Below are 24,486 nucleotides of genomic sequence, written 5' to 3'. Positions count from 1 at the left end.
GACCCGGTCCATCTTCGTTCGGTGGACTAAGACCCTGCACGTGACGCAGGATGCTGCTTCCCTAGTTTTGCTTCTTGCAGAGTGTCATTCAGGCTGGCTTCTACCATTGAGTAACAGGCATTGAAGTTTCCTCTGTGTCACTTCGTAGCGTCATACTTTATTATAATATCCAGTTGACTGTACATACTGTAGCGCACTGGCTCACTCCCCCAAACGCCTGCAACAGCCAGGGCTGGATCAAGCTGAAGTCAGGAGCTAGCGACTACAGGTACCCCTAAGGATGGCAAGGACCTAACTACAGCCCTGCTGCTTCCTGGGGTGTGCGCTGCAGGAAGGTGCAGTCAGGACCGGGGCTGGGATTTGAACCCAGGGACTGGGAGGTGGGATGTGGGCGTGCCAAGGGGCATCTTATTGGCGAGCGAAACAGCCACCCTTGCTTTTTCTAACAACTTTATTTGTCCCTCATTTTCAACAAGTGGTTTTTCTGGTTTATAAGAGATGGTCTATTTGTTGAAAGATCAGAGAAGTAAGATCTAACTAGCTGGCACCAAGAGTGGAGCCTACATGTCTGTGTGCTGTTCACCGACAAGTACTTACTAGAAGTCACCGTTTTTCAAAAAGCACATGTGTGTCCAAATACACTTATTACATATATTTGCGACCAAGGCATCACAGAGAGGTCACAAAAACATAGGCTGAGTTCAGTTCACGATATAGGTCCTGTGAAAACACAGGTCTCATCTGCGCAGTTTACAATTTTCATACAAATTTAAAGCAGTTAAACAACATTTGAAACTACATCAGTTAAAAAAAAAAAAGAACACAAACCAAAACCCTGTAATTTAATTCAGGTGTCAGAAACTTGTGAAATCCAAGTCCATGTTGGAGAAAAACGATGAAATCTGTAGCATCAGCCAACTGTCACAGTATTATCTTCCTTTATGAAAGCATCCCAGTGAAATGAACTACGAAGAACATGAGGGTGATCAGAGATTTGGGTGTAGTACTCCCTGAGTGTCTTGTTTTTCACAAGTCAAAGGTAAGGAAGGCCAGGTCACACGTGAGTCCCGGGGCTCGCCGCCTCGGTGCTGCACCCCCGGCATGGTCCCAGGGCTCTGCACTGCCACTCTGCCGGCACCTGAGCCGCTGCTGCAGGACACCAGGTGATACGCCAGATGAAGACCAACAACTGCAGCCACTAATAAATATTAAACTTCTAAGCAGATCTGAATGCTATATACGTCACACTGTGGTAACATAACAGAAACAAACACTTTTATGTTTAAAAAATCTTACAGAAGCAGGGTTGATGGGCAAGTCACCTTAACCTAAATTTCAGATGTTATAAGAAAAATATTTTAAAAAATCAAATTCTCTAGATGCTAATCAAGCAGAAAAGAGTGATTGTAAGCGGATGCTTAGGCTGGCGCCGTGGCTCACTAGGCTAATCCTCCGCCTTGTGGCGCCGGCACACTGGGTTCTAGTCCCGGTAGGGGCGCCGGATTCTGTCCTGGTTGCCCCTCTTCCAGGCCAGCTCTCTGCTGTGGCCAGGGAGTGCAGTGGAGGATGGCCCAAGTCCTTGGGCCCTGCACCCCATGGGAGACCAGGATAAGCACCTGGCTCCTGCCATCGGATCAGCGCGGTGCGCCGGCCGCGGTGGCCATTGGAGGGTGAACCAACGGCAAAGGAAGACCTTTCTCTCTGTCTCTCTCTTTCACTGTCCACTCTGCCTGTCAAAAAAAAAAAAAAAAAAAAAAAGTGGATGCTTAGATATGGGCATTCAAATGTCAAAAAAGTAGCTGTCTCCTTGATTCTTAAAAAAATGTTGGTCCCTACTATATTTCTTCCTGATCATTAATTGCAATTGTACATATGTGTGTATACGTCTGTATATATATATAGATATATATAAATGTATATATGCTTATGAGTGATTAAGTACTTCATTCAAAGAGCATGATAGTTAAGCAAAACTAAGGAGAAACGGTTTGTTGGGATCCAAACATTGTCTTCATTTCAGATGTGCTGGGTTATTCGCTGGGCTTATAGCATCAGGGCACTAAGTGTGACAAATCATATTTTGTGGTCGAATGTAGGAAAATCTTTTCCATAGGCAGATTTTTACAACAACCCCAAAGATAGATGCCTAACTGTATTTCCCCTCCTCCACATGAAACCTTAGCTGCAGACTAGTTTCAAAAGAGCTGGTAACTATTAGCTTTCAAAAGTTAAAAATCACAAATTTAGGGGTGTGATGTTGGCTGTAATCACCAGGAGGACTTATTCAAAGTCCCAATAATTATTTAACAATAAAAATACCCCACTACACAAGTGGGGAAACTGAGGCACAAAAAGATGATTTTCGTTTTTGCTTTATACAGTTTTGTCTAAGGCTAGATAGGGAAGCCAAATTCCTAACCATAGCCAGAACTATGGAGGCTAGCCACCTGTGGGGTCTGATACAGTCAAACTTTGCATGAACTGCTATATTTAACTCACCTGTCCTATCTGCCTCCTATCTCCTGTCTTAGTCTAACATCTTACAAACCCTTTAAAACATGGATCTGGCACGTGCCACTTAGCAGCTGCAAGGGCCTGCCACTGCTTATAGCAAAAAAACAAAAGAAAAAACAAAAAAAAAAACAAAAACAACCACTGTACATTGCTGTATGAAATGCAATTAGCAAGATTCAATTATACACTTTGGTAACCTTTCCAGAAAAAAACCCCAAAAGTTGTACGGGTACGCAAGCATGTGGCGTCTTCTATTGTACCAACTGAGTACCGGTAAATAGGAAGGGTGTAGCCGCTGGCACTTCTTGACCAGCTGTCCGTTGCGGCAATGCATCTGCCCGACGAGCTACCATTCCAGTTCGACAGGGTATTTGCCAGTGAGACAGGCTGTGCAGTGACCGTTCTTTTCAAAGCTCTCCGGGCCAATCCCGTTTTCTTGAATCACATCGTGCTTTTTCACTTTCTGCTGTTTAAATTCTATCTCCTCTCGTACAGATGAAACCAGTCCTTCTACCGACAGATACACAACACTGTTGGCTCCTAAAGGAGGAAAACGAGAAGATCGAGAAACTTCCTTGAAAAGCAGTAATTGGTTAAATAGAGAATAGTTTTAGCCAATTAAAAAAAGAAAAAGAAAACTAGGGGGGTAAAGGCGGGCAGGTCCCTGGGGATGCCTGCTCCTCTGTTCAGTGCCTGGATCCGAGTCCCAGCTCTGCGCCTCATCACAGCTTCTTGACAATGTGCCCTGTGGGCACAGGGGGTGGCTCCAGTGTTTGGAACCCTGCCACCCACGTAGGAAACCCAGATTAAGTTCCTGACTTCAACCCATCCCCAGCTATTGCAGGCATATAGGAAGTCAAAGTTGAAAGATCTTTGTCTCCCTCTCTCTTCCAAATTAAGTCAATAAAAATTTTTAAAAATCAGTAAATTCCAGAGACTTTATTTTTTAAATTTTGAATTGGAATTAGGAGATAACATAATTTAAACCAGCAGGGAATGCTAAAAGTCTAGAATGGATGTAAGGGCTTCAGAAATAGTGTTCTCAAGTAAGAAAACAGATTTAGGGGTCAGGAAGATCGAGCTCACATTTACGCTCAAAGTCACTCTCCCTAAGTCTACTTTCTCAAGAGTTGGGGAAACACTGCCCAGCTGCAGTGTTACTGTGATGGTACTGTAATAAAGATAATGCATACAGCACAGTTTGGGGCAAAAAATGAGTGCTCCCAATATAATAGCCATCAGTGATGTTCAAAATACTTGGCCAAAGGCACAGGCATGACCACAAAAGGAGATGCCAGCCACAACCACATGGCATACCAAAAGTACAATGGCCAACATCAGGTGACAGTTAAATATAATTTAGGGGCTGGCGCTGTGGCATAGCAAGTAAGGCCACTGCCTGCAGTGCTGACATCCCATATAGGCACTGGTTCAAGTCCTGGCTGCTCCATTTCTGATGCAGCTCTCTGCTATGGCCTGGGAAAGCAGTGGAAGATGGTCCAAGTCCTTGGGACCTTACACCCATGTGGGGGACCTGGCGGAAGCTCCTGGCTTTACATTGGCCCAGCTCCGGCAGTTGCAGTCATATGGGGGAGTGAACTAGCAGATGGAAGACTTCTCTCTCTATCTTGGGGTTAACTCTGCATTTCAAATAAATAAACACATCTTTAAAAAAATAAATAAATATAATTGATACTCTCTTGACTTTGGAAGGAAGATGTCTTATCCAATTTTAATCTCCAAGTTTCCTTACTTCATTGTTAAAGTTAAGCCTATTGGGGCTTGTATTATGGCACAACAGGTTAAACCACTGCCTGCAATGCCAGCATCCCATATAAGCATTGGTTTAAGTTGAAGCTGCTCCACCTCCAATCCAAGTCCTTGCTAATGCACCTGGGAAAGCAATGGGAATTGGCCCAAGTGCGCCAGCTCCTGCCACACATGCGGGAGACCCAGATGAAGCTCCTGGCTCCTGACATCAGCCTGGCCCAGACCATGGAAAGTGAACCAATGGATGGAATATCTCACCCTATCCCTGTCTCTGCCTCTCAAATAAATAAATAAATAAATCTTGAAAAAAAAAAAAAAAAGATGAGAGCTAGCTTGTGGTGAAGCAGCTTAAGCAACGTCATGTGTGGATACCAGCTGGAGTTTCAGCTGTTCCACTTCTGATCTAGCTCACTGCTAATGGCCTGGGAAAGCTGCAGAGTATGGCCCAAGTGTTTGGGCCCCTGAACCTACATGGGAGACCCAGATGAAGTTCTTGGTTTTAGCCTGGCCTAGCCCTGGCCATCGTGGCCATCTGGGGAGTGAACCAGCCGATGGAAGACCTCTCTCTCCCTATCACTCTCTAACTCTTTCAGATAAACATATAAATCTTTAAACAAGAAAGATACTTCATAAGCTTTACTTTTCTGATTTGTGAGCACATCCAAATTATTCTGTTAGAGTCTGTAATACAATTGTTTTTGTGTTTCCTGCCCTCGGCATGGCCCAGTACCCCGCATAGCATTCTCTGTGGTGTCTACACATGCCTGTCGCTCTGACTAGTGCTGAGCACTTGGTTAACATATGCAATAACTACTTTTAGCAGATACTGGGCACCATTTCTTATTAACGGTATAAGCACTGATGAGCTTTGGACTTTCTCTGTTAATACATAAAGTTTACAGGAATTTTAATACCTACCAAGATATTCTGCAAGACTATCAAATTCTGGCTTATTGGCAATAAGCTCTTCTTTTGTGGGAATGTTTATTCCCATGAAGCACGGATATCTAATTGGTGGTGAAGCTACTCGAATGTGTACCTAGAAAAGAAATAATTTTATACTCATCGTAAGAACACAATTCTCTTTCATTCACCAAATGGAACATAAAATTATTTCACAGAATATTTAGCAACAATATCTGAGTAAAAAAGAAACTACAAAATCTGTTTTACTGAAAAACAGGATGAAAAAGAATCCTAAAAAAAGCATGTGGTAAACACAGAATTGCGGTGCTGAGTCAGAACCACTGAGAGAATCGATCTAGTACTGCAGAACCCTGCGTGGGCAGCTCCACTCCAGATGTCACAGCATCTGGACACTAACTGTGCAGGTCAGCTACCTGGAAGCGCTTTCTCTACAGAGCTGCCCACTGTCTTCTGTCGCCCATTCACAGATTTCTTTCTGTAGATCCCTGCCTCTCATTTAACTAAATGACATCCTTCCTGGCACCACTTTCATGTTCTCTTATAATTAACGAATGGGCTTTCTGCCTAATTCTTATTTTACTATTTAAAAAAATATGATTGAGTGGGTTACAACAAATACCTTATTACTATAACAGAATTATTTCAGTCTATTATCTTCTGCCTTCTGTCAGGCACATTGAATTGGCCCTAATAATCAGTGCCCACATTTTTTTATTTTTAAACTTTCTTATACCAGGAAGGATTTTCCCACGTCACGATCTTCAGAACAATGTTGTTTGTTTGTTTGTTTTCTTTGACAGGCAGAGTGGACAGTGAGAGAGAGAGACAGAGAGAAAGGTCTTCCTTTTGCCGTTGGTTCACCCTCCAATGGCTGCCACGGCCGGCGCGCCGTGCTGATCCAATGGCAGGAGCCAGGTGCTTCTCCTGGTCTCCCATGCGGTGCAGGACCCAAGTACTTGGGCCATCCTCCACTGCACTCCCGGGCCACAGCAGAGAGCTGGCCTGGAAGAGGGGCAACCGGGACAGAATCCGGCGCCCCGACCGGGACTAGAACCCGGTGTGCCGGCGCCGCTAGGCGGAGGATTAGCCTAGTGAGCCGCGGCGCCGGCCAGAACAATGTTTTTTAACAGCTGTATCATATTCATCGCACTGATCTATCAAGGTACAAAACTCTCACATGGGTGCAGGGCCCAAGCACTTGAGCCATCTTCTACTGCTTTCCAGGACATAGCAGAGAGCTGGATTGGAAGTGGAGCAGCCAGGACTTGAACTGGCACCCATATGGGATGCTGGCACTGCAGGTGGAGGGTTAGCTCACTACTTCATAGAGCTGGCCCTTTTTTTCTTTAAAAAAAGATTTACTTATTTGAAAGTAGATGGGAGGAGGGAAGGAAAGAGAGAGCTCCTCCATCTACCAGCTTGCTCCCTCAAAAGGCTGCAGTGGCCTGGGCTGGGCCAGGCCGAAGCCAGGAACCAGGAGCTCCCTCCAGGTCTCCCATGTAGGTGCAGGAGCCCAAGCTCTTGGACCATCCTCCTCGGCCTTCCCAGGCACACTAGCAGGGAGCTGGATGGAAAGTGGAGTAGCCGGGACTTGAACCAGCACCCCTATGGGATGCTGGCATCTCAGGCAGTGGCTTAACCCATAACACTGGCCCCGAAGGGATCTTTTTGTTGAGCAGTAGGTCTCAACAGCGGGCTTAAATTTTCATTAAAGCATGTTGGAGACAGATGTGCTGTCATCTAGGCTTTGCGGCTCCACTATGAACGCAGCACCGACAGGCAGAGGGTTTCAGACTTTTCACCCTAAGGTCCTAGCCCGACAAGAGGGCCGGCCTGTGCTCTGCAGCCAGGCACCGCCTCCTCCTCAGCCGTGAAAGCGCTAGATGGCGTCCTCACCCACTGAGAGGCTGCTTCACCTGCTCTGAGCTCCAGGGCTCAGTGTGGCTACCTTCCTCGCTCGGCTCAGCTAGACCCTCATAACCTGCGGCAGCTGCTGCCCCAGCACTGGCGACTTCACCCCGGGTCGTACTTTGTGGAGATGGATTCCTTCCTCAAACCTCGTAACTCAGTTCCTCTTAGCCTCGGACTTTTCTTCTGCAGCTTCCTTCTCTCTCAAGCCTTCACTGAGCTGAGGAGCCAGAACCCTGCTCTGCATCCGGCTTCAGTCCAAGGAGAGGGCTAGTCCGATCTTTCTGTTCTGAGCAACCAAACCTTCTCCGTGGCAGCAACAAGGCTGCCTCACGTTCACGCCTGCCCCCCTCAGCTTCATCATTTCTATGCTTTCAAGCGAGCAGCAAATGACTTCCTTTCTCTTGAACACTGAACGACCACTGCAGGGCTATCCATCCTAATTTCAATACTGTTGTGTTTCAGGGACCAGAGAGGCTTGAAGACAGGGAGAGAGATGAGGGACCCAGCGGATGGATCAGAACACACAACGGTTAGGCAGTAATTTTGCTATCTTAGAGCACACTTCATGGTGCCCGAGAATAATTTTAATCGTAACATCAGATAGCACCGACTACAGATCCACCAAGACAGAAACACTAACAATGAAAAAGTCTTGAGGCCAGGGGTCGTGGTGCAGTGGGTTAAGCTGTTGCCCGGGGTTATCAGAGCCTGCACCCTGTATCAGAGTGCCCGGGACAGAGTCCCACCTTTACTTCCAGTGCAGCTTCCTGCTAACAGACCCAGGAGGCAGCCAATGATGGACCCGGTGCTGGGCTTCCGGTCATTCACATGGGAGACCCGGATGGAGTTCCAGGCTCCTGGCTTGAGCCTGGCCCAGCCCCAGTTGATGCAGGCATTTAGGGGTGTGCATGAGGTGACAGAAGATCTCTGTTAATTCTGCCTTTCTAAAAAGCAAACCAGCAACTCTTCTTGGATGTGAGATGAGGACAGGCTATTGGAAAAATGGTGCTGAGAGATTTAGTCCACATGGGGTTGCAGCCAACCTTCAATGTGTAAAGAAATACGGTATCTGTGGAGTGGAAAAAAATGGGACCCAATAAAACTAGATATGTCAGTATGTCAACACAAGTATCAAAACACCATGTGGTATACCAGGAATATATACATGTTTGTTGTCAATTTAAGTGATACAAAAAATGTGAGTCAAATTTATTACCTTGGGGATTGGTTTTATGTCTTCAAATAGTAAAAGTAATCAAAACCCTACAGATTTAAAAACATTCTGTTTTTTTGTTGTTGGTCTTTTAGTTAACTTTGTGAAAATTTAGGCTTTTATAGTGAGCTTTTTAATCCACTACGGATTACATCTAGTGTAAGAGTGAGTATTAATTACTACTATAAGTTCTCCAAGTTGCTACATATCTATCACTAAAATAACCTGATAGAAAAATAATTTAAATTCATTATATTGAACTATTCATTTTGTTTCATTATACTGAATTGCCATCTTTATGCCAGTATTATTTGTTATCTGCCAGTGCTTTTGGGTAAATTTTAATGACTCACCTCTTTTGCGCCAGATTCTTTGAGCAATTTGATGATGGGTGAGATAGTGTTGCCTCTCACAATTGAATCATCTACAAGAACAATTCTTTTGCCTTTAAAGTTATCCGACAGTACTCCGAATTTTTTGGCCACGCCCAGCTGTCTTAACCTCATGTTTGGTTGAATGAAGGTTCTTCCCACGTACCGGTTTTTACACAGCACCTCCACGTAGGGCAGTCCGCACTGAAGAGAGGAGACAAAGGGACGGTGAGAGCAGCACACGGCTTCTCCAGACCGTGCTGCCGCTACAATACGCGCGTGACACTTCAAAACGCGGCTGTAACTCGGGACTTTTCATCATCGGATTACAACTGTGCTTCAGGACTAAAATGGGTGGAGGAACCCACTGACAGTAATACACTTGGTGGGAAAGCCAATTCATTCTGCTAGAGTTTGCTGTAATTGTTAACGCTGCTCTCTTGTACAGTGTTATTCCTCTGTCTTGGAAGGGAACCCTAAGTAGCCGAAGACAAGACAAGTAATGAATTACTATCAGAAAAATTCACATATTTAGAAATTATAGAAGAAATTAAAACCTGTAGGCTCAGAAGAGGATTCAGCCATTTCTCAAGGCGGCTTTCCCTAAAATGTCAGCATGTTGTCTCTTTCAGAGCTGATGCACTGCACCACCTGCCATGGTTTGGATGTGGTTTGTGCCCTAAGGGCTCCTGTGTCGGGCTTGGTCCTCGGTGTGGCAGTGTTGAGGTGGTGTGGAAACTTGATGGTTGGGGCTTGGGCTAGGCACTGGCTGAGCAGGTAGGAAGGGCACCACGTGCCACACCTGAGTGCCTGGGTTGCAGCTCCCAGCATGGTTCCTGACTCCAGCTTTTTGCTAATGCAGCCCCGGGAGGCAGCGATGACGGCTCGGGAAGCTGGGTTCCCGACACCAACACAGGAGACAGGGTTAAGTTCCAGGCTCCAGCTTCACTGGCCTTGTTCCCCACTTCCCCCACTTCCAGAACCACGACCTCAGCCATGTTAGGCATTTGGGGAGCAAACCAGAGGATGGGAGCTTTCTGTACTTCTCAAATAAATGGAAACAACAACAACCAAAAAAAAAAAAAAGAGGTGAGGCCGAGTGATAGGTCTGTCTCTGTGAGCCCTGTGCTCAGAAGAGATCAAGGTGTTCAGAGTGAGCAGTGGGTATTATACCCACCCCAGGACTACAACATTATAGAATCTACCTGATTAAGAAAAATGAAAATAAACATGCACTAAGAACATTAAACAAAAGAACATCATTACCTTTATCATTACCCATACTCAGTAGGGAGCAGATAAACTGGCAGCTTGTGAGGGTTCCTCAACAGCACATTGTAATACGCAAGTATACACTGAATATCCCTTATCTGAAACGCTTGGTAACAGAAATGCTCTGCATTTCACATTTGGAACATTTGCACATTTAAGCATGTGCAACTACAAGTACAGGAACAGAACCATAATTCCTCTTATGCACATGGCCTGATGATAATCTTATACAATATTTTTAGTGTACCTGTGCTTTGAATGAGACCTGTAACATGAGGTCATGGGGGTAATTTTCCACTTGTAGCATCATATCAGTGCAAAAGAAGTTTTGGATAATGGACCATGTTGGACTTTTGGAACAGAGATGCTCAACCTGTATTACCACTAAATTCTACAGATAATTAGAAATAGATGCTCTTTTTTTTTTTTTTTTTTTTTTTTAAAGGGGGAGAGGTCAAATTTCCCAGTCTTTGGTTAAACCCTTTTGGTAAACTTCACTGGAACAGTGCTGTTGGATGAAAAGGCTGGAAAATAAAAAATTCTTGTAAAGGAATCAGCAGTCATTGATGAGCTCCTCCCTCAAGGTGCCAGGATCTCTCTCTCGCTGCCAGGGAAGCAAGGCACTGCACGAGGACCAGGAGCACACACCTTAGCTGCGTAACCGAGGGCAGCGGGCGTTGCCGACTCTGGGACAGTGCTGACCAGATCTGCATCCACGGGGGCTTCGGTTGCCAGCTGCTGACCGCAACGGTACCGGACTGTATAGACCATCTGGTCTGGGATGTTTGGGAAAGAAACAGGTTATTTTGGGTTAGCACAATACAACGTTGCCATTTTAAAAAGCTAGTACTAGAACTCCAGAGACTGAGTATGAAAAGGAAAGCAATACAGACAAAACACACCAGAGTGGAAACACACAAACTGGGCGTTTCAATTATGTAGTTTCTTAAAAATCTGATCTTAAGGGGATGACACTGTGGTGCAGCAGGCTAAGCTGTTTCCTACAATGTCGGGGTGTTGCTGGTTTGAGTCCCAGCCGCTCTACTTCCAGTCCAGCTCCCTGCAAATGTGCCTGGGGGAGTAGTGGAAGATGATACAAGTACTTGGGCCTCTGTGGGGAGCAACCGAGACTAGACTAAATTACTGGAACTGCTAGGACTGATTCTGTGCATCTGCTCTCCCACAATATGGCGCTGAGAGACAGCAAACAACTTCTACACAGCTGCCTCACCAATCTGACTGATAAGCTGCAGGAGCTGATCCTGTTCCTGACTGGAGGAGAGCAGCGTGCTCAGTGTGTGGGTAGCAGAGTTGGGATTGGTGGAAGAGGACTATAAAGGAGGAGAGACAACATGCACCGGGAAAACATCTGAGGAATATCTGAGCAACCCCTGAGAGAGCCGGCTGGCGGTGTGCCGCTCCTCCGCCACAGGCCTCCACGTGGGAAACTCAGATGGAGTTCGAGGCTTCTGGCTTTGGCCTGGCCCAGCCACAATCGTTGCAGACAATTTTGTGGTCAATCAGCAGATGGAAATGTGCTCGCTCGCTCGCTCGCTCTCTCTCTCTCTGTCTCTTCCCCTCTCTCCCTGGTTCTGCCTTTCAAATAAATAAATCTTTAAAAACAAATTTGACTTTAATATAAATCTGAAAATCATAATCCTTACACCCAAAAGAAAAACTCCAAAAGTTAAAAGATTCAAAGAAAAGAGATTTACTTACTTTCAAACATACTATCTGGTCTTGCAAAATACACATATTCAAAGATACAAAAAGCCACTGGGTTTCCTTCAGATCTTGGTATAATGTCAAGAGTTCGAATGTTATGTCTGGATATTTCCACAATTTCTCCAGGCAAGACTTCACGGTAGTACCTTGGGAAACAATGTTTGATGAGCAGTCTTTAAGGTTGATGATAACATCAGTTATAAAGCAGTCTTCTCCCTCACAGAGCAAAAACAGATCCATTCAATGGAAAGCCTAGAAATGGCTTTTTATAAAAAAGTAATATGCCTCCAGGAATAATTTCTATAGAACTCTCTTTTATCCCTAAGGTCTAATTTCAAATTTTAAAAAATAGGAGCCCTAACTTTCACTGATTTTTGAAAGGATAAAGGGAAAAGAGAACATTTTTAATCAAAATTTATTTTTCTATTGTGACTACTGCTTATTAAGGAAGCTCTTCCTTTCTAAAATAATCACATATTTTGAAATTAACATGCCAGTTTCTGAAATATTTAAGTCGATGAGGGCAGGCATTTAGCCTAATGGTTCATCAAGAAGTCAGTTAAGATGCTGTGTCTCATACTGGAGGTCTCCAGTTCAATACCCATCTCTGGCTCCTCAGCACAGTTTCCTGCCAATGCAGAGACCCTGGAGGCAGAGGTCTAATTGCATCATCGCCACTCATGTGGGAGACTTGGAATGAATTCACTTCCCCCAGCTTGAGCCCCAGTCAGGAGTTGTTGTGGGCATTTGGAGTCAAACAGTGGATAGGAGCTTGTTCTATCTCTGTCTCTCAGCCTATTAAATACATCCAAAATAATACATTAATAACATCAGTGTAACTGCTGAGCACAATGTACATGAGAAAATGCCATATGTTCTCTTGCAGACATCAGAAAGAAAATTGTCATGTAAATGTCCAAAGAAAGACTGCTCATCAGTGTGGAAAAAGACAATATGCTGACGGAAGAACAACTTACCTTGCACCGATCGATAAAAAGCTACAAGATTCTGAAGACACTACCCATCCTTCTGTTTCTGAGGTTTTTTTCTCTGTAAATCACAAGATAATCAATTCAGCTAATGAACTCAAGGAATTAAAACAGACGCTATTTTGAAAATTGTTAAACATCAGGAGCATACAAAGCTCATAGAAGAGCCATTTCTATGACATTAATAGCACATGGATCCTCTTTTGACTTGCGCCAAAGATGATCTTCTAGTATTATGATTTCACGGTTTCAGTAAAATAGCTAAGTCAAAAAGGAAAAAAAAAAACTGGGCAAAGGACATGAACAGATCATTCCAACAAGAAAAACAACAGGACTAGCCACTAAACACCCTGAGCAGCACCATGAGGTTCATTACCTTTATCATTAATATCAGAAACTGGAATAAGGCGGCCGATGCACAGAGGACGATTTCCGTAAGGGTCTCGCACAGCATAAATCACATCTCTGTGCATGATAAGCAGCGAGTATGCCGTGGGTGCTTCCTTCATCAAGTTTTTAATCCTGGAATTAACGACATAATGGACCGTGGAACTGCAGTTGCAAACACGTGCGAGGCAAAGCTCTTATTACTGGGGCTCCAAGTTCAGCCCAGTTTTAGTATTACCTGGCTACCCAGTCTGGGGTGTCGTCTTGTTCCAGGGGAGGCGTATATGCCAGTAACTGGGTGATCATCTCACTGTCAGAACTTGTTGACAGGCCAATGCCATGGCGCAGAAGCTATCCAGAAAGAACAGTTCAGTCATTAGGGGGAGGCTCGCCCCCACCCCTTGCCATAACAGAAAGAAATCAGGTGGTCTGAGGAGGCTCAGTAAAATCCTGCATCCCACTAATAAACGGGGCATGTTTTAAATGGAAGCCCATTGCTGGAGTGAACAGGAGGCCTCTGAAGGTTCGGAGCAGAGAAAATGAACCCTTGAGCCCTGGGAGGCAGCAGCAGGGGCTTAAGAGGTCTCCTGCCACCCTTGTGGGGAAGTCTGTCATGAGTTCCCAGCTCCCAACTCTGGCCTGGCCCAGTCCCTGTTGTTGTGGGCATTTGGGGAGCAAACCAGTGGGTGGGAGCTCTCCTGTTCTGTCTCTCTACCTCTTCAGGAAATGAAAATTCTAAAAAGACAAAAGGCTTTCAGGAATACACAGAAAAGCTTTTGAGGACTGAAGTTTAGGGCTGGCGTTCGGCACAGGAGGGTAAGCCAGCACCTGTGATGCCAGCACCAGGAGCCCATATGGGTGGTTGTTCCACTTCCCATCCAACATCCTGCTAATGCACGTGGGAAACAATGCGAGATGGCAAAACTTAATCGAAAATTGATCTCTATAAAAATAATAATGGGAAGAGAAGAGGGAGGAGGAAGAAGGGCAGGAGGATGGGTGGGAGGGAGGTGGGGGGAAGAAGCATCACGTTCCCAAATCTGTATATATTAAATGCATGAAGTTGTATTCTTAAACAAAATAAATTCTAAAAAACCCAAAAAACAACGGAAGATGGCCTAAGTGCTCGGGCCCCTGCCACTCAGATGGAGCTCCAGGTGCTGGCTTTGGCCTGGCCTAGTCCCAGCTGTTGCAGCCACTTGGAGAGTGAACCAGCAGATGAAAGATCTCTGTCACTCTGTCAAATAAACAAAAAAAGAAAAAGAAAAAGAAAAAGAAAAAGAAAAAGAAAAAGAAAAAGAAAAAGAAAAAGAAAAAGAAAAAGAAAAAGAAAAAGAAGGAAGGAAGGAAGGAAGGAAGGAAGGAAGGAAGGAAGGAAGGAAGGAAGGAAGGAAGGAAGAAAGAAAGAAAGAAAGAAAGAAAGAAAGAAAGAAAGAAAGAAAGAAAGAAAGAAAGAAAGAAAGAAAGAAAACTGAAAGCCAGTTAGCCCACAGTGGGCGGGGCTGAGGGGATGAAGATGAAATGTGGGGATCGTGGTTCTAACTGCTACCCTCAACACTCCCGACATGCTGGGCACGTTCCTATACAGACAGCACGCTTCTGTAATGACTCCCATGGCCGGTTTGCTGGCGGTAGTGCTGTTGTGTTCCTGTCCTCACCATCACTGACAGAGACAAGGAATCTACTGCACTGAACAACTGAATGTGGAAGACGTAAATAAATACTGCCCGGGTGCACTGGGATGAGTATGAAGCTCTGAGCAAGGCTGACGGAGGCGAGGGCAGCACTGTGGACATCCACAGACTGCACTGGGACAAACTCCCCAGGGCAGATCAGGGGGCAGATCAATGCTAAGGGCCAAGTCCAGCATCTGGGGAAGCGATTATGTCTCAAACAGTGAGTTGGATGTCACTTGGAACTGAACTCTTAATGCTTATTTCTAAGTGGCAAATTCTTGAGTAGTTTTTATTAGACACTTACAGTTTCATGATTGTTTGAATTTGCAACATGAGCTATACATCTTTCATTTCTGGACAGAAAATGCTCTATGTATTATCACCCTTATTAATGCCAGAGCTGGAAGATGAAGCTCTGAGAAATGTTCAAAGCTAGAACTGAAAACAGACAATGAGAGTTTCAGAAGCCCGGCTCTATCATCATCACACAGCTTTGGTAACTGTCCATTGTATGTTCAATGGCCAGCTCTGGAAGGCTGAAAGGATAATAGTACGCGAGTACAACCACCCTATTACTAATACCACCTAGTTCTGAAGCTATCAAATCAAAGTGAGAGGGACTAAAGACACTTGGCATTTGGTGTCCATTAATGACATGGATAAGAAAGAAATTACTGATAATATGAAGAAACCGTACAGTGTTAAGCAAACAGGAATATGAAATGACGGATGAAGGCAAAGGCACAAACCTGACACCATCAACACAGAAAGCTTCAACAACGTGGCATCAAAGAGTACAGTATACGTAACTGCTCTTTGCCCCTGCTCACAGATTGCTTTAGTTTCCTGGGATTGTTTCCAATTTATTTTTTCTCATATTTGTCACCTGAAGTTTATACTCCCTCTTCTTCTTATGTTTCAAGTTTATGCTGCAGTTTCTTATGCTGCTGTGAAACTGTGAAATCTAAGAAACATACTGTGGGGGTTTTGGCCCTGGTCTTTCCTGGTACACAGCTCCCAAAATCCTTGGAATGGCCAAAGTAACTGTCATTTGGTGTTACTGAAAACACTGTCTAGGGGTTCCTGAACAGCCTCAGGATAGAAGCCCGGCTGCCAGGAACCAACCAACAATTAGAAGGTTGGAACTTTCAGCCTCACGCCCATAGCCAAGGAGAGCAGAGGGGCTCAAGTGTGAGCCAATCACCAATGGACCATGAGTAGTTAATCAATCGTGCCTAGAAACCTAAAAGGACAGGGTTTGAGGAACTTCTGGGTGGTTGAACAATTGGCAGGGCCTGGAAGATGATGCCCCTTCCACATACCGTCCCTGTCCACCTTGTCATCTGACCAGTCTTCGACATTCTTTGTTAATAATACCCTTTATACTAAAATGGAACCCTAAGTACAGCACGTTCCTGAGTTCCATAGGCTGCTTTAGCAAATAACTGCAACCAAGGAGGAGGTCACAGAACTCCCAATTTATAAGGATCAGAAGTACGGGAGGCCTGGACCTGCAAGTGTTATCTTTAGTATGGGACAGTCTTCTTAGACTGACACTTAGGGGAAAAAATGTAATTTGAGAGGCAGACAGAAAGAGCGAGCAAGCAAGCTCCAATTTGCTAGTCAACCCCTAAATGCCCACGATGGCCAGAGCTGGGAACTCACTCCAGGTCCCCCACCTAGAAGGCAGGAACCCAGTTACTTGAGCCATCACTGCTGTTTCCCAGTGTCTACATCAGCAGTAAGTTGGAGTCAAGGGATCAAACCTAAGTGTTCTGATGCGGGTATCTTAACCCTACGCTAAATGCCCATCCCTTGATTCAAATTTTTGCTTCTTTATTTTTTGAGGCAGAGATACACAGATAGAGATCTCCCATCTGCTCATCCACTTCCCAATAGACTGCAGTGGCCCAAACTGGACCAGGCCGAAGCCCAAACTCAACCTCATGGGTGGCAGGGATTCAACCACTTGAATCATGACCTACTGCTTCCAGGCTGTGCACTGGCAAGAGGCTAGAATCAGGAGTGGAGCCAGGATTTGAACCAAAGCGCTCTAATATGGGATATGAGTGTCTTAAAGTGCCAAACATCCGCCCTTTGGGACTGATACTTAACCTATGGGATCTGATTCTAACTAATGCAGAATCCAAATTTAAGTGAATTATAGGATACTCAGTTGATGTCCTCTGTAAAAATTGTTTGGTGTGAGAAATCCTCACATTTGATCAAAGGAGAGTTCTGTGCTGAGTGTGAGATTAGGAATAACCATTTGGTTTTTCCAGTTTCATACAAGCTTTGGACAACTAAAAAGGATAGCAAGAATTCACAAACTCTAACTTCTCTGAGCATCTAGAAGCAACCATAAATCAACTTATTTAAATCTCTTCTGTAAAGCATCTTGGGAGCATATTAGAATGCAGATACGCTATAATCTGGAAGAATTGCGTGATTCTCATGCAACTGTGCATTGCAGTTGGGGTAGCAGGTGCTTATTAAACATCAGACAATGCCTTGTAGCAAGAGCCTCATCATGTTTTCATTAACCCCAATCAAGAAAAGAGCAAGAAAAATAAAACCTCAACTTACCTTTTTCCTTAACCGAGCAGCATTTACCAATTCACCATTATGTGCCACAGCTATTTTCCCATGAAGCGTTTCAACAACAAAGGGCTGACAATTTTCCAATTCAGAGTTTCCTGTAGTGGCGTACCTCGTGTGCCCGATTCCAAGATTTGAAACATATAATTTCTTCAAATTGTCTTCAGTGAAGACATGATTTACAAGACCCATTCCCTTGCAAAGTAAAAGTGCATTTTAGAAAAAAACAGGGACTGGTAATGCTAGGGAATAATAAAACCCTCTCTGTTCACGCCATCCAAACTAGACAATGCAGTTTAGCTAACGTCTGCACTTCAGAATCCTCACCTTAAGAAGAAAAAAAAGATTATCCTAATTGTAAAAAAGTGAACGATTTAGTGGCATTTAGTACATTCACAATGTTGAACTACTTCTATTTTATGGGATACTTTCCATTAAAACATTTAAGAACGGGGCCAGCATTGTGGTACGGCAGGTTAAACCAGCTGACCCGCTGGCATTCCATATCAGAACACTGGTTTTGGTCCTGGCTGCTCCACTTCTAATCCTGCTCTGTGCTAATGCACCTGGGAAGTAGCCGAAGCTGGCCCAAGTGCTTGGGCCCCTGCTACCCATGCAGGAGACTCAGATGGAGTTCTTGCCTCCTGGCTACAGTTTGGCCCTGTCCCATTCGTTGAGGGTATTTGGGGAGTAAACCTTGGATGGAAGCGTTCTCTCTCTCTCTCTTACTGTAACTGCCTTTCAAACGAATAACCCTTTTTTTTTTTTTTTTTAAGATTTATTTATCTATTTGAAAGTCAGAGTTACACAGAGAGGAGAGGCAGAGAGAGAGAGAGAGAGAGAAGTCTTCCATCCACTGGTTTACTCCACACCTGGCCACAACGGCCAGAGCTGCGCCGATCCAAAGTCAGGAGCCAGGAACTTCTCAGTCTCCCACACAGGTACATGGGCCCAAGTACTTGGGCCATCCTCTACTGCTTTCCCAGGCCATCCTCTACTGCTTTCCCAGGCCACAGCAGAGAGCTGGATCAGAGGTGGAACAGCCAGGTCTTGAACCAGCGCCCATATGGGATGCCAGTGCTTTAGGCCAGGGCGTTAACCAGCTGTGCCACAGTGCCGGCCCCACAAATAACTCTTTTTTAAGTCAGCATTTAAGAACAGATGTACTAAGCAATAAAATTTGTCAAATATAAACTAAAATTTAAAAAATCAAGGCATCTTAAAGACTAAATGAATGCCCTCCTGTTTGAGTGAGCAGGTGGAGCAGCAATCTACCACTAGGGAAGAAATACATCCAGATTTAACAAAAGTTAGGATGATCCAAAGGGCACTACATCTAACTGAAATTATTTATTCTGATCCCACCTCCCCCATATATCAGTGATCAGGTTATCTTTTTATCATCAACAGTCTTTAATATCCAACTTTACCTTGTGTGTTTTGAACGTTGGCACTGAACTGCCGTCACTGGTCACAATGCCAGCACTCTCCTGACCCCTGGAAACACAAAAAGGCATCGGCTGTTACATCTGTCCAACGGATAAGCTCCTTGAAGAGCTTTGTCAGTAAGCACCCAGGGACACAGTGGAAGCCACCACACCAGCACCGCCTACACTGATACTAGAGGACTAGCAAGAGCAGCCAGTGTTGTTACAGGACCGTACTGCATCCAGCTCTACCTAGTACCCAGCTACTGTCCTAAACATTTGACATGAATGACCTCATCTGGCTTTCACAACAGTCCTATGAAATAGGTACTGTGATTACCATTCCCATTTTACACACAGCACCCTGATGGAGTGGGAAGGAAGCTGCCCAATGTCACGCAGAGAGCAAAGAGGAAAGCCAGGATCAGAACAACTGAACTCCAGAGTTTGTGCTGCTTCTACAGCGCAAGGTCCTTGATAAGAGAAGAATTCCACAATGTCCTACACTACATTACAGACTGGAGGAAGGCAGGAAGGAAGATATGAGGAGTTTACATCAAACTGACAGCTTTGGGCTAAACCAGCAAAGACAAGACTAAAAGAGACTGCTCCACACTCCCTTCCCATATGTTGAAAGTCATTATGGTGACTTGGCCCTCTGCATACAAACCGTCCACATGCAGTAACCCGTCTCCTTATGGACCACCTTCCTAACCAGGACTATGCCCACTTGTGTTGTCCCGCTCCTTTATCTACAGGCAACGTAGGTTCAAAGTTGTGATCTGTTTTCTTCTCTCCAAATTATAAAACACTCTGGCATTTATGAGGCCCTTGTTTGGCTTAATGGGTAAGACAACAGCTCAGATGTTTGCACCACCCATTGGAGTGCTGGGCTCAAGTCTTGTCTCCACTTCTGATTCCACCTGGGCCTGGCCCAGCACCAGCTGTTGCAGGCATTTGGGGAGAGAACCAGTAGAGGGGAGCTCTGTTTTGTCTCCCTGCCTCCCAAAGAAACAAATTAAAAAGCAACCCTGACTTTTTAGTCAGTGGACATTTTCCCAAATGCTATGTGCCACGCTACTGGGGCTGAGGGAATCTCACAGAACCACTCCTCTACTCGGCCAGCACATGTAGCAGCTCAGTAAAACCACGTAGGTTTGTTCAGAGACCTTTTGGTATCTGACTTTTTTGTTTTAACATCTCTACTTAAGACTCCAACAGGATGAATGCATAGATAAAGAAGAGGTATTCAAAGAGCTAATAGAAAAGGCATGCTACGAAAAAAACTGCATGGATTTCAAAATCATTTTGCACCAAAAATAACTCTGCTCCCTGGCAGTGCAGCTCCTCGGGGCAATCCCCTGTACACCATCAGCCCAGGGCGCTCTCAGCCCCCTTCTCTGTCTCTGGTCCTCGGAGGATGGCTTGCCTGGGCAGGGACAACTGATGCTTCCTGGCCAGGATGACTGGCAGAACTGGAAGGCTGCCACTCTTAGGTACTTAGCCTCCACTGCCTGCAGAGGTGAGGACCCCATTTCTCTGTGTTCTCTCTCAAGTCCTCAGAGAACGGCTTGCCTCTGAGAAGACAACTGATGACTCCTGGCCAGGGTGACTCACTGGAGGAACTGGAAGGTGTCTGCTCATGGATGTTCAGTACCTGATGCCCTCAGGGGCAAGGACCCCTCCATTTACCCTAGCAGGCTCCCTTTGTCCTCCACAAAGGTTAAAAGCCTACTGGTCTCCCTACATTTTGCTGACCACCCTGTTTAGAAACATCCTGGACTGAAAGACTTGACATTCAAGGATGAGTACAACTCTTTACTGTCCCTCTCCTGAACATGGGTTGGCCACCCAGCATCAGAGACCTTCCCTCTTAAAGGGGAAGTGTTGGGCCTTCCTCTTAGCCAGAGAAGCACCAAAGGTACCCTACAGTGGGCACAATGCCTCCATGAGGTGGGCTCCCATTTAAATTGAATGTCTCCCTCCTAACGGGACGCCTCCAAGAGGGTTCACCCTGGTTGCCGCCTAGTTGGGCTGTGTGGTTGGGCTGTCTGGCCATCCCAATCACCTTAATAATGGGACAATCAGGCTGGTGCCACGGCTCACTAGGCTAATCCTCTGCCTGCGGTGCCGGCACACTGGGTTCCAGTCCCGGTTGGGGCAATGGATTCTGTCCCGGTTGCCCCTCTTCCAGTCCAGCTCTCTGCTGTGGCCAGGGAGTGCAGTGGAGGATGGCCCAAGTGCTTGGGCCCTGCACCCGCATGGGAGACCAGGAGGAAGCATCTGGCTCCTGGCTTTGGATCAGCGCTGTGCGCTGGCCGCGGCGGCCATTGCAGGGTGAACCAAAGGTAAAGGAAGACCTTTCTGTCTCTCTCTCTCACTGTCCACTCTGCCTGTCAAAAAATAAATAAATAAATAAATAGATAATGGGACAATCACTTTAATCAAGGTCATTTAATCCCCAGACTCTACAAAAGAGGTGTGTAGCCCCAACGTGAACTTCCAGAACAGGAGTTCTGGCCAGCTCTATCTCTCTATTCCAATCTTTAAGGAAATCTCTGGTATTCTCTGCTGTTCTCTGTTAAGTTTTGTCTGCTTGGGAAAGTTGAGTCTTAGAACAGTGAAGATTGTTATCCAGCCCAGGGGCTGCTGGCGCCCGTATTTTCCGTCTCCATGGCTGGGCTTTGGGTCAACTTGGGTACAGTAGGTGGAGTTCTAAGCAGACATGAGGGTCGCATACTCTGCCCTTCCCATTACAGGCCCAGGGGCCAAGGAGAGTTGTTTTGTAAAACTCCTGAGATGCTTTCTAAAACACGACATGCAATGGACGTAATAACTGGCTCTGTTTGTGAGTTGCTTAGTTTTATCATTTTAACCACGACTATTGTTAAGTCTTTTGCCATCCACGGTTCTGACTGTACGAACATTTGAAATTCTATTATGAGGAACACTAACTTTTTTTTTTTGACAGGCAGTTAGACAGTGAGAGAGACAGAGACAGAGACAAAGGTCTTCCTTCCGTTGGTTCACCCCTCAAGTGGCCGCTATGGCCGGTGCTGCGTTGATCAGAAGCCAGGAGCCAAGTGCTTCCTCCTGGTCTCCCATGGGGTGCAGGGCCCAAGGACCTGGGCCATCCTCCAATGCACTCCTAGGCCACAGCAGAGAGCTGGACTGGAAGAGGAGCAACCAGGACAGAATCCGGCATCCCAACCAGGACTAAAACCCGGTGTGCCGGTGCTGCAGGCGGAGGATTAGCCTAGTGAGCCACGGCACCGGCCCAAATGTTCTTTAATAACAGGTTTCTGACTGCTTTAAGATCAGTGATAAGAAGTTCTAGAAGTCTTGGAAGTGGGGGAGGAACTACAAGATCCATGAAACTGCTGATGGAGATCAAACAAGAATTCCTGACATGAGAATGAATTAATGCAATCTGTGCATTTCTCTGTCTTTTATTTAAAATATTGTTGGCTCTCTATTTGAATGTTTCATCTTTTAGGTTCAGGAAACCTATTCCCTGTGATTTCTATGGCATACTGTGCTTTGGTATAGTTCTGTAAACAGAGATGGAAGTGTTTACCTTTTCCACCCTACTAAGTTCCTCTAAAATTCAAACACTTTTATGAGGATTTTTGGTTTCCCATGGCAATGCGATTGCACGAGTTCAGAGGATTCTGTTCTCATAACAGGATATAGTTGGAAACACTGGTACATCTAAAATTATGCACAGAATGCCTGGCTTCAAGGGTTCCCGACCTTGCAGCAAGTAAATGGAGCAGGTTATTTCTTAGTAGGCCCAGAAAATTCGAGGTCAGGCATCATAGTTATAAAAGTCTGCCTTGGATTGGCATCACTTTGAGAGTTTCCTAAATCCAAGATTATTATATAGCAAAGCAACTTTTGTTACTGTACTTAAGGCAAACTGTCAGTCAACAAACTAAAATATACCTGCCAGGGCCGGCACTCTGGTGTAGTGGGTAAAAGCCACCGCCTGCAGTGCCAGCATCCCATATGGGCGCCGGTTTGAGTCCCGGCTGTTTCACTTACGATCCAGCTCTCTGTTATGGCCTAGGAAAGCAGCTGAAGAAGGCCCAACTCCTTGAGCCCCTGCACCCATGTGGGGAACCCAGAAGAAGCTCCTGGCTCCTATCTTTGGATCAGCTCAGCTCTGGCCATTGAGGTCATTTGGGGAGTGAACCAGTGGATGGAAGACCTCTCTCTCTCTCTCTCTGGCTCTACGTCTCTCTGTAACTCTTTCAAATAAATAAAATAAATCTTTAAAAAAATAAAATAACACATACCAGCCTTTCACTTTGATGTCCTTGTAGTTGTTTTTATTTTTTTTTCCCCTTTTTGAGCTTTGTGCTTATTGCCTGTCAGAATTCTCCAGAAGTACAAGTCCCAGTAAGGTAATGCTGACTTGATACTTCGGGATGATGAACAGATCCAGCTAAGTTTAACAACCGACTCCAGGTAAAGTCAGCCCAAGGACCCTTCCTTCCAAAGTGGTCCTTAGGCTAACAGTTCCTTCCAAAACCTCTGTTGCTCAAATGTGGCTGAACGGGTTCTGACAGACTCCTGGTCATTAAAATACCTCTCTCCCACACGGGACTGGATCAACAACCAGGTCAAATCCAGGCTGGCCATGAGGGACAAACGGAACCTAGTTACAAGATGAGTGATCAGCCGTGTGCTCAGAAAAAGATCTCGATCACGAGGAGGGAATAAAAATCAAGATGGAATCACCGGTGTCAACCTTAAACAAAGTGGATAAAGCTGAGAGGTTATGAAGTAAGGGTTCTAATGCACAGTTATGTAACAGTAACTATCATAAAAGACTACTAGAACTCACTCTATAGAGGGTCCCTGTTTCAAAAGGGAGAAACTAACTGGACATGATATTGTTTTTCTTACCTAATGGTAAAATCTACACAGCACTCAACAGTGCTCAAGGTGTTGAGGAAGCTCTGACTTACTTGTACCTGAGGAGTAAGGATTAAGACTGGGGATAGTGACTTCAAATTTGGGGACACTATTTTATTTTGTACACTAATGGTGTGCATTTAAAAAACCTGGACATTGTCACCCAAGACCGGCTGAAAAGAGCCACTCTGATGTGTTGTAGGAGACAGATGAGCTTGCTTTGGGGCAGCCCAGCACAGTGCATTCAGCTCACCACGGGCTGCCACTTCTGGAAAAGGAGGTCACTGGCTCACTTCTGGCTATCCGAGGAAATATCAGGTCATGTTATTTGAACAATATTGTCTTTAAAGCCAGTCACCTCGCCCCAGACCTGGAACCAATGATAGGCTACTGAACAAGTGTGTCCCAACAGGCTGGATCTGACTGATGTCAGATCCGGAACTCTTCAAGTTCGGAAAGAGCTGCATGGATCAGAACAATCAAAGGCTGGATATCCAGGAAAACTCTGCGAACAGTAATCTGCCACTAGGCATCTTAGCCCAGAAGGCTGAACTCAAAGCCCTCACCTCACCTCACCTCACCTCACCCTGTCTTAGAAGAGGTAAGAGAGGGGCCGGTGATGTGGCGTAGCAGGTAAAGCTGCCGTCTTCAGTGCCGGCATCCCACATGGCAGTGGAAGATGGCCCAACTTCTTGGGTCCCTGTACCTGCAGGGGAAGACCTATCTCTCTCTCTGCCTCTCCTTCTCTCTCTGTGTAACTCTGACTTTCAAATAAATAAATAAATC

The 24,486-nt window shown here is 45.4% G+C and overlaps 1 protein-coding gene across 1 annotated transcript in view; it reads right to left on the bottom strand.

Annotated features, from left to right (window-relative positions):
• Window positions 1-433: 433 nt before the first annotated feature.
• Window positions 434-24,486, bottom strand: part of PPAT (phosphoribosyl pyrophosphate amidotransferase) — a 59,715-nt gene continuing 35,662 nt past the window's right edge. The window contains exons 2-11 of the mRNA XM_002717162.5: window positions 18,784-18,850; window positions 17,342-17,548; window positions 13,318-13,430; window positions 13,069-13,214; window positions 12,681-12,753; window positions 11,698-11,849; window positions 10,627-10,754; window positions 8,689-8,910; window positions 5,203-5,323; window positions 434-3,054 (exon numbers count right to left, since the gene is read on the bottom strand). Coding sequence (XP_002717208.1) covers window positions 2,861-3,054; window positions 5,203-5,323; window positions 8,689-8,910; window positions 10,627-10,754; window positions 11,698-11,849; window positions 12,681-12,753; window positions 13,069-13,214; window positions 13,318-13,430; window positions 17,342-17,548; window positions 18,784-18,850 — 1,423 coding nt within the window. The 3' untranslated portion in view covers window positions 434-2,860. The remainder of the gene's footprint in view (window positions 3,055-5,202; window positions 5,324-8,688; window positions 8,911-10,626; window positions 10,755-11,697; window positions 11,850-12,680; window positions 12,754-13,068; window positions 13,215-13,317; window positions 13,431-17,341; window positions 17,549-18,783; window positions 18,851-24,486) is intronic.

This window comes from Oryctolagus cuniculus, chromosome 8 (assembly GCF_964237555.1).
Source record: "Oryctolagus cuniculus chromosome 8, mOryCun1.1, whole genome shotgun sequence".
Taxonomy (NCBI): Eukaryota; Metazoa; Chordata; class Mammalia; order Lagomorpha; family Leporidae; genus Oryctolagus; species Oryctolagus cuniculus.
Note: the sequence above shows the minus strand (reverse complement) of the source record. Positions and strands in the feature narration are given on the sequence as shown.